Source organism: Haliaeetus albicilla, chromosome 4 (genome assembly GCF_947461875.1).
Source record: "Haliaeetus albicilla chromosome 4, bHalAlb1.1, whole genome shotgun sequence".
NCBI lineage: Eukaryota > Metazoa > Chordata > Aves > Accipitriformes > Accipitridae > Haliaeetus > Haliaeetus albicilla.
In genome coordinates this window covers 31,343,767-31,353,891 of record NC_091486.1, presented here as the reverse complement: position 1 = coordinate 31,353,891, position 10,125 = coordinate 31,343,767, and the positions used below count along the sequence as shown (strand labels likewise).

The 10,125-nt window shown below is 39.0% G+C and overlaps 1 protein-coding gene across 3 annotated transcripts; it reads left to right on the top strand.

Moving 5' to 3' along the window:
- Positions 1 to 35: 35 nt before the first annotated feature.
- On the top strand, positions 36 to 9,729 carry STRADB (STE20 related adaptor beta). 3 transcript variants are annotated; one of them, XM_009919465.2, is made up of 12 exons: positions 36 to 1,256; positions 2,382 to 2,438; positions 2,782 to 2,862; positions 3,255 to 3,354; positions 4,001 to 4,122; positions 4,612 to 4,690; positions 5,200 to 5,323; positions 5,867 to 6,038; positions 6,427 to 6,531; positions 6,748 to 6,977; positions 7,557 to 7,599; positions 8,066 to 9,729. In XM_009919465.2, the coding sequence occupies exons 2-12, from the start codon at positions 2,427 to 2,429 to the stop codon at positions 8,216 to 8,218; spliced, it is 1,221 nt and encodes a 406-aa protein (XP_009917767.1). In that variant the 5' UTR covers positions 36 to 1,256; positions 2,382 to 2,426; the 3' UTR covers positions 8,219 to 9,729. The 3 variants fall into 3 exon arrangements, with proteins under 3 accessions (XP_009917767.1, XP_069637853.1, XP_009917766.1); XM_069781752.1 differs by having other exon boundaries at positions 4,582 to 4,690; positions 8,128 to 9,729; XM_009919464.2 differs by having other exon boundaries at positions 4,582 to 4,690.
- Positions 9,730 to 10,125: the final 396 nt, after the last annotated feature.

Genomic DNA, 10,125 nt, shown 5'->3' with positions numbered 1-10,125 from the left:
GCGCAAACGACAAGCCCCACAATGCGCCGGGCCGCCTGCTGCGGGCGGCCCCCGCCACCCCCTGCGGAGCCGCAGGGGCTGAGAGCGGAGCGGAGTGGAGTGGGGCGGGGTTCCGGGCTGGCGGCTCGGCTCGGCGGTCGCGCCGGTCCCAGACCCTGACCTCAGGCGGCGGCGGCGGCGGGTAGGAGCGGGCGCTGCCGCCCTGCGGGGCTTCCCGGCTGTGCCGGGGACGCCAGGGCTCCGGGCCGGCCGCGCCCTCAGCCCTGCTGCGGGGGAAGCCGGGCGGGCCGGGGAGGGGGTAGCGGCGCACGCCGAGCTCGGGAGGCGGCCGTGAGGAGCGGTGCCGGGGCCGCCGCGCTGGCAGGGGCGCAGCCCTGTCCCGGCCGCCGCGGGGGGCTGGAGGGAGGCGGGGGCGCCGTTAAACCGCCGCCTGGTGCGGGAGGAGGCGGGGGCGCCAAGGTACGAGTTTAACGGAGCAAGTGAGCGGCTCTCTCTCCAGGGAGAGCCTGCGGGGCGTCGTTTTCTCACGTTCCGTTACTTTTGTCACGGGCGGATCGTTTAACTGGAGACAGACGATCGAGAGCCGCCCGAGTCACTCCGGACGCTGAGGTAGGAGCGGCGGCGCCGCCTCAGCGGAACCAGAGTAACGTGCGCTCGCAGTACTTGGGCTTTGGGCTCCAGAGCCTCCGCGCTCCCCCGCCTCACAGGCACGTTTTTCTGTTTTTCTTCCTCCCCTGCGTTGCTCGCTGCATCTGGAGTTTTGGCCAAACTGGGATGAATGTCTCAGTTCAGCTGTGCAATGCTGTCACTATCCACAGTACAAAAACAAGCCTGCAATACAGAAAGAAAAATGTGGAAACAGGGAAAAGGTCTATGTAAGGACATGATCTAAAACCGTATTGAAAATGGAAACAATGTTAAACTACATAAGAAAAATAAAAATCTTACATTTGTAATGTTATTTGAACAAATGTAGATCATGGACGTTTCTGTTGGCTGGCTATACCCCTTTGAACAAATTCTACAACTATTTGACTTTAGTGTATCATAGTTATTAAGACTTTATTCTTCAGCTTAGCTTTTGTGGTTTCATATTCCAAGCAACAGAATAAGTTATCTTGTATAATGGAATGAGGTATCTTCTTTCCAGGTAGGAGAAGGATGCTGTAGCCATTACAGTGCTGGCCAGTATCTTGAAGCACCTGTTTTGTGGGGTTTTCTTCCTACTCTGCTACAGAATTCCTCAGTGAAGTTGGGTAAGTAAAGCTCTGATGCTCTGAAGGTGCCCAGTACCTACTAGGTATCTCCTTTTGTCTATTTCTTTACTTCGAGCAGATTTTCAGGGTAAAAATATTAAGGATTAGGAGTGGCTTGGATATTTGGCAGTGGATGGGGTGGTGGGAGCCTGTTAGCTTTTTAAGAGAGTTGCCTTGATTAAATAGCATACATTATTTAAATGCAGGATATAATCAAGCTTAGCTCCTTGATAAACAAAATGATCAGTTTCTGATATAGTAATTCACCTTTTTAAAGTTAACTTGCAAGCAATAATTACATATTAACATAGAACTACCTCCTGTAGCTGACTTTATGGCAGCCACCAAGTAGGATTCATCATGGTAGAAGACTTGCTTGTAGCTAAAATAAATTAGCTAGTCCCACTCTACACTTCAGAAGTTTTGATGTGCTTATTAGACATAGTCATCTCTGTCTCGTCACTGCCTAAGCTTTCAAAGCATCAGACATGAAGTAAGTCTGCTGGAGGAGTTTCAGAGTGGCTACTCTGATCTATGAGGGAGTTTGAATGCTAATTCTGTAGCCTAAGTAAAGTGAAAATTATCTGAGTTGGCTCCCCTCTTTTTTTTTTTTTTTTTAACACTCAAATCCCTTACAAGAGTATTTCCTCTCTCACTTGTGAAATGTAAAGTGCAATTGCGTCTGGCTTGCTTTTTTTGTGAGCTAGTTCAGCTGCACACAGCTGAGCCGAGATCTGACTAGCACAGCTGTGCTCCGTTAAAACAACAGACAATTCTTTTCCTACAAACTGCCAGGGATTGATGAATCTGTTCATTTTTACTTTCTGCGCTTAGGCGGTTAACTTGCAATTAAATTGTTTGTTCAGAAATAGTAATAAGATCTCTAAACCCATGAATCAAAAATGAAAACTTGAGTTGGAATGTACATTGCATACCCTCAGTATGAAGTTTTAAATCCATATGCTGCTTAAAGGCTCAATAGAAGCAGGCTTTCCCAGAGCTGTAGTTCTGGGTTTTTGTGTGTGTGTGTGTTAACCAAGAGGAATGCCTCACAGTTGTGATTAAAGAGACTTATATTTATCACAGGTTTATGTACAATCTTACATTGCTACTTTAATTTTCTAGGATAAATGGGTGTATATGACTTTTCCCCTGATCTAAAGCGGTTCCATGTCTTGTTTGGTAAGTTTGTATTTAAAAATCTTTGGCAGTTGTACCTTGTTACCCAGTCATACCTTAATGTGAAAAAGTTCTGGTGAAATGCCTTGCTTGAGGGGATTTCCACAGTGCTGAGATGTTTAAACTTTCGTGTATGAACTATCAGTGAAGGAGACTATTGAGTATCTCTTCTCTCCAAGTCTGCCATGTATGTGCTCTATGCTGTTTCTTAACCTCTTGCTTGACTGACTTGTAGCAGAAAACTTTCTGAACTCCTGCTCACAGGGGCTACTTTTGATGTTTTCCCACTGCCATGCGTAATAAATGGCAGCAACTCCACTAACATTCACTTGTTTCTGTTCTCAAGGACTGTTCCTGTATTCTGCGTACGCCAGTTGAATCAATCAGACCAGAAGAGCTATCTCAGAGTAGCGTCCATGAATGCCTGGTAAGGAGAAAATAGAAACATTAGCTGGCAATGTTAAATACGAAGCTGGTACATATTAAAAATAATCTCATTAGGGGGTACTTCTTAAAATGTTAACAGCAAAAATAACCAGAGTACTTTGGGGCTTCCACTTTGGAAGAAGACTATAGGTAACTAAGTGTTAATCTTAATCTTGTGCCAGTTTAAAAACAAAACACACACACACACACACAAAAAAGAACCCCAGTAGCTCATAAAACTCTCAGTGTAATGGTAAAAGCACTAGCTTGAATGTTCTGACTTGAGTACCTGATCTTAGCATTCTAATTAATGATATTTCTGTGTTAATTTTAAATAAGTAAATGTTTAAAAATTATATAGTCATTTTGAGAACTGTTCTTCCTCACTGTTAGGCTGATTCTGATCTAGCCTGGATTCCCCCATCAACAGGAAGGAACGAAATGGTGTTTTGCTCTTCTAATGTCTCTCACTATGAACTCCAGCTAGAAATAGGTAATATAAGTGTACCTTAAAATATTTCTTGTTCCTGCAGATGCATGCTCTCAATAGGTTATTGCTAACTGCAGTAAATACTAAGTTTAGAAAATGTATTATCAGCTGACTAGAACTATTCTTGTGTCTCCTTAGTTGAGAAAAGTGCAGAACATCGCTCATGTTTCTGTAATCACTTATTTTAAGATAGAAGACAAATCAACAATTACCTGAATTTTTCTCTTGATGTTGGTGCATGTCAGTTTTCTAAATCTGTGGTATCTGGACAATAAATGCAGCATTAAGTAACATCATATCTTGTCACTTGGCTGAGTTGATTGTTCTAAGGATGGCTGCCCTGAATCCTACTGTGCATGCATATGTTTATGTGAATATGCATGCTAAAAGTGTTGTTCATTTAGATGTGTAATTGATACTGGCAAATGTTTAAAGACTTCTAGTTGTTCTAAAAACAGCAGAGCCATGCTTTAACTAATTTCCTGGATATATTTTGCTGCAACTACTTAAGTGCTTGGCATTCTTAAAGAAAAGGTCATGCTGCTATCAATTGCAACTGTAGAACTGTAAAATTATCTCTACATATGAAGGAAATCATGTGGTGGATTATTATATTCTCCAATGTTAAGGTAGCCACTTCTGGTTTCAGGTAGGAGGTTCAACAACTTAACTTCAGTCTACCTTGCACGGCATACGCCTACAGGCATGCAAGTTGCTGTGAGGATCACAGACCTAGAAAATTGCTCTGAAGAGCATTTGAAAGCCTTACAGGTAAAGCAACAGCATTTCTGCACAAGTCTGATGAAGATAGTGATGAATACATATGAGGTTACTAAACAGAGGTAGCCTTTGTGTTTGTACTGGGTCATTTCAGTCAAGTTTTTCCTCCAAAGGAGTAGAATATAAACACAAAGCATGTGTAAATTTGAGAGTTGCTTTCTGAAGAAAACTGTTGATGAGTGTTTTAAATACTTATGTAATTGTACAACTTTTTGTTTGAAACGTTCTGTAGTATGTATTTAACATCAAAACTTCGGACTACGAGCAAACTAGATCTACTTCAGACAAATACAATTATAGGCAAGTTATTTACATTTCTGTTGCAGGCTATACACATTACCTGCAACTATGTATAAATGCACATAGGGAACAGTTCTTTCTACTGATTAAATGCTCTTAGTAAGACTGCTGTCTTGTGGTTAACACATCCACTTTCATTTAATTCCATAGAATGAGGTGGTTTTATCCCACTTTTTCCAGCATCCCAACGTAATGACGCTTTGGACAGTGTTTACAGCTGGTAGTTGGCTTTGGGTTATCTCCCCATTCATGGCCTATGGTAAGAACTGTTAACTGCAATTTTGGAATAGGAAAAAGGGCTGATACAATTTGGACCACATGGTCCATGAGAGGTTTTTCTTTAAGCATCTCCTGTCTTGTAGAAAAAAGGAACTTTCCCAAACCATTTGTTTAGAGAAGTCTGTACATAATCTTCAGTGAAGACTGGTATTTGAACTGCATTAAATTGTACTTAGTCCTAACACCCACCATGTGAGAAATGATAACTGCGAGATGTATTTGACTTTATACAACTTTGAATTTTGCCAACAGAAAATTTGTCTAGATTGAATACAGGCTTTGCATAGACTTTGAGTTAACAGAAGCATGACTTGAGTGTGACCTTTGCATGATGGATGCATCGGTTGCATCCATGTAACTGTTCTTGATGTACCATAGTCAATATAAAGATGAGAATACCGTTCTTGATTAATGTATACAATGAAGCAAGCATAGACAGGTAATTTAGCAAGATTTGTTAGGCTTAGCTAGGTTTTTTTTCACTTCCAGGTTCAGCTAGACACCTGCTGAAGACTTACTTTCCTGAAGGAATGAGTGAAGCTTTAATAAGGAACATTCTGTTTGGTGCAATCAGAGGATTAAATTACATGCACCAGAATGGCTACATTCACAGGTAGGAGAATGTCAATAGGTAAGAATCAGATTACAGCATCCAGTTTATTAAGAATTTAGTTTCACTTCAGAACTTTTTCAGCTTAAGTGTTGCATCCTTCCTTTTTCTACATACCTTATTCTGCACTGACATAAGAATTTCTTCTTCAGTAATACAGCAGAACCAAGTTTGTAGAAGCTTAACAAGAACAGTATTCATTTATTGTTTGAAGCCAGTTGTTACAGGGATTATACATCTGTCTTTGTCTCTTTGAAGCAGGAGAGAATCAGAGTTGCAGAAAGGGCTTCCTTATTTTATACCCTTTGCAGGGAAGGAGGGCCCCTCTCCAATTTCTGGCAGTTTTTTCTTGCTGATCATCTCTCCTCTTTCTTGGGGCTGTATTAAAAGTGTGAAGTGAAGAGTGAAGAACTTTCATGAAAATAATTGGCTAAATAGAACTGCACGCTAATGTCTTACTATCAGTTAATGAAATATGAATGCTTTTCTACTCTAGTAGTGCTTAGAGTAATTCTTATAACTAAAATTTACTACTTTATGTTACAGGAATATTAAAGCTAGCCACATTCTGATTTCAGGGGATGGGCTGGTTTCTCTCTCTGGCTTGAACAACCTCTATAGTTTAGTTAACAATGGACAAAAGTCAAAGGTGGTATATGATTTCCCCCAGTTTAGTACATCTGTGCTTCCTTGGCTGAGTCCTGAACTACTGAGACAGGTTAGTATAAATCACACTTCATTTTTCCTGTTCAAAGTTACTGGAAGTACTCAACTTCTAGCTTAAGTCTGGTTGTAGAAGTTCAATGGAAGCTGTTGAACTGCAACTTTTTAAAAGACATAGATGTACTGAATTTGTAATTCTCCTAAAGAGAACTGGTTTTAAAGCTGTTGGTAAGGTGCTGCTGTATTAAGTCTCTTTACCTGACCTTCCTGGAAACTACTGCAGATCCTAAAATTTGTCTTTGGTACAGTCATCAGATTTCTGAACAAAGCCAGAGGTTTCACAATTTAATTGCCTCAATCCTGCGTAGATTACAGACATTTGTATTTTTGTTGGCACCGCTCAGTGGCATCAGTGATCCAGTAGAGTTTTCTTTCTCTTACAGGATTTGTCTGGGTATAACATGAAGTCTGATATTTACAGTGTGGGAATTACAGCATGTGAATTAGCCAACGGACATGTTCCATTTCAAGATATGCCTCGCACTCAGGTATGATGCTAAACTCTATTTCTACTTCAAAACACTCTCAGTGTTTTTTGTTTTACTCAGAGAAACCAATGCTATTACTGCTGAAATGGGGGCTGCTTTTTGATATGCATGCTTCTTTCTAGACCAAATAATCCTTCCATTCCTGGAGTTTCACAGCTTAGCCTGAATAGGTCTGGATAGGTGTTGAACTCTTACACTGCTATTCCTTTCTACTAGATGCTGCTGCAAAAGCTGAAAGGTCCCACATACTGTCCTTGGGATATAAATACCTTTCCCCGTGGGGAATCCAGGATGAAGAATTCCCGATCAGGTGTTGATTCTGGAATTGGTGAGAGCATGACACGCACAATGACCAGTGAAAGACTACAAATTCCCTTTTCCAAAACGTTTTCACCTGCTTTCCACAACTTGGTAGAACTTTGCTTGCAACAGGACCCTGAGAAAAGGTAACCTTCTGGTGAAAACTAATTTTCTGTCACTTCAGTCTAAGGCCAAGTATAGCCCACAATTTAAGATACAGTAATTAGTTGAATACTGTTAAAGTCAGAATTTCAAACCAGAAGTACTACGTAAAATACTACATTTACCTTTGGTTTTGTAATTTAAGAATTATCTTGCCTGATAAAGGAACCATGCTTCTAAAGTTGTTTGACCCCTGAATTTCTTGTAATATGAGTATACTTTGTAACAAGTAAAGTTAATTTTTAAACATGCACTTTGTCCAAGAAAAAAAACAGAAATCTGAAGTATATGTTTTCAGTACTGTGTCTCTTCTGAATGAGGCATTAAATTCCTTGTTAAAACAGAAAAGTGAAAAAGCCTTTAAAAATAGATTTATTCAGTAGTGCTTTCACTACAAATTGAGGCATAGACTGTAGGAATTCTGTGCTGCTTTTCTTACGCTTCATATTTGTCCTGTGGATGAAAAACCACAGGGCTTAAATTGATTTGTCAGTCTGGCTCATCTTCCAAAAGCAGTATTTTACTTTCCAAAATATAATTATACTGTTCATTTTATGATCCAGGCCATCAGCAAGCAGTTTGCTTTCGCATACGTTCTTCAAACAGGTGAGTTTACTACATTTTGTTAAGTGACACAGATATAACCTAAATAAGCCACAAATTATTAGAGTTCTATTACAAAATAATTAAGTTAGCTGGAGCCAAAAAACATCCTGTAACAGCATATCTGCTTCAGACTACTTTTTTTTTTTTTTTTTTTAAACATAATGGTATTGGTAGAGTAATCCACTTCCCCTTTGATAAAGTCTGTTTAACTGAAGTCAGCCTAACTAATAAGAATAATGGTTAATATTCTAATTTAAAGCAGAAGAACTGCATAGCTAATGTAATTGATCTTGAAAGACTAATCCAACTTACTCTAGAGTGAGGAAAGCCAAACCCCTCATCCTGTTGTTTTCAATATTGTCACATGCAAGAACGTGGCTCTGATTTCACATGCTTTTAATTAAGTCAGATGCAATGTTATGTAGACTTTTATGTGCAGCCCTGTTTTAACTTTTCTTCTTTCTAGATAAAAGAACAAACACAGAATTCACTACTGTCTCTATTACCACCTCCTATTCAAAATAACAGATCAGAGTTCTTGGCACTGCCCTCAACAGCAGTTGGGACTGAACTTGGATGTATTACTGCAAATCAAGATGATACAGACTGGGAATTCTAAATAAATAGCAAACAATCATACCTCTCCTGTGCTTCAAAGAAGGAAAATGTGATTTGTATTTGCTGCTTTAGTTTGTATGGTTAAAATACAATTAGACAAGGTATACTTGAAAATGCCATTGAAGTGGCCATATTTTCATTAACTACTTCCTCTGTTGGCATCATGAAGTGCAGTGTGCCTCACTTTCTGACCATAAGGAAGACTGTAAATAGAGAATGGCTGAATGCCTATATCCCTCTTTCAAAATATTTCTTAAGAAGAGAGTTCCTGCTGTAATCTTACTCTATACTGTATTTTCAGCTCATTGCTGCAGTCCATGTGCCTTTCTGAATTCAGGTTTGAGTTTTGTCTGTGACCTTACATAATCAATCTATTTGTCTTTTCATTATCACCCAAATTATTTTAGTAAGGAGAAATCTTCCACTTCCAAGTCTAAATTTGAAACTGCACAAATTAGTTCCTTATACAAATAAATGTTTCTCTTTTCACATGTCCCAAAAGGTATTTTTCTCACTTGATGTGCTGTCATACTTGCCAAAAGTTAGCTATACATCATTTTTCATGCAGTTTTAATACTGCGTGTTTCCCAAAGAAGTTAAGCTACTTGAAAATGTGACTTATACTCTTCCATTTGTCTATATTCTTAGTAAAAATTTATACTTTTGCATCTCCGTTTATTGTTGTGTCATTTTAGCAATTAATCTGAGGACCCCTTACTATGCAAAGTCAGTCTCAAGTTATAGCAGGAACGGGTTAATTTTGAAGAATCATATTAAATAATCTAAAGTTACTGTACATATTTTTATTTATACTCTATTCTTATTCACCACCAGAGCTTACCAGAATCTAACACTATTCTCTTAGAAGAACAGGTAACATGCATTAAGCTTCACTGGCACTGCTGCTGGCAGACAAGCCTCTTCTGCAAGGCACAGTTACGTTCCCATGGATAGATTCAGCCATAACAAGAACCTAATAAAACCCCCAGGATCCTAGTGAATTTATCTGTTCTAAGTGAGATGAAAAACTGCCTTTCTTCTCCCTACAATTCAGTAAGTTCTCAACTCTTATACTGTACCAGGCAACTCAAGCTGAACAAAAGCAGCTTCTTTTAAAAAAAGCATATTCTCACTGTGTTTTAGTAAAAGTGTCCCAAAGCCACTAGTACTTTACTGATGTAAATTCTGACTGTAGTAAAAATGTATGGATATTGAATGGATATATTTTAAATTTTCAACATAAAATACATTCCACGTTAAGTCTTCAAGTCTTCCATAGCTGAGCCGGCCTGCAGCAAACCTTGAGAATACTGCTGTTTTGCCAGTGGCTTCATTGCAAAGCCTTGAAGACCAAATGACCAAAATGCAAGCCTGAGACAGACGTAAAATTCTAAACAACCACATTAAAGTATTAACAAAAAAGTTGATTCTACCCATTATGCTGTGAAGAGAGCTCTATATTTCAAAACCTAGTACGTGAAACTTAAGATTAAAAGCCTTTCAGTAAACTTACCCTATCTGTCTCCATTTATTTCTGTAATTCTTGTACTTCTGTTTTCATCATAGTCCAGTCATACTAACAGCTTCTTGTTACCGCAGGAAAGGAGTTTCGTATTTATGTCAGTCATTAGGTAAGAAAATAGTTGTCTAAACTAGAAAAGTACTGTGATCATAAAAATACTAATAACAATTATATACCCTTAGAGAAAATATTTTCATGTGAACCCCATGTTCTTAATTCTTAACCACTAAAAATTTTGACTTTTCAAATCACATACACTATATAGCACCTACAAGTAACTTTTGACTAACAGTATATGTAAAAACCAAGCCAAGTAAGTGAGAATACATGTGAAGTTGTACATATTTTAATTACAGATCTCTGAATAAACATTAATACTCTTTTTG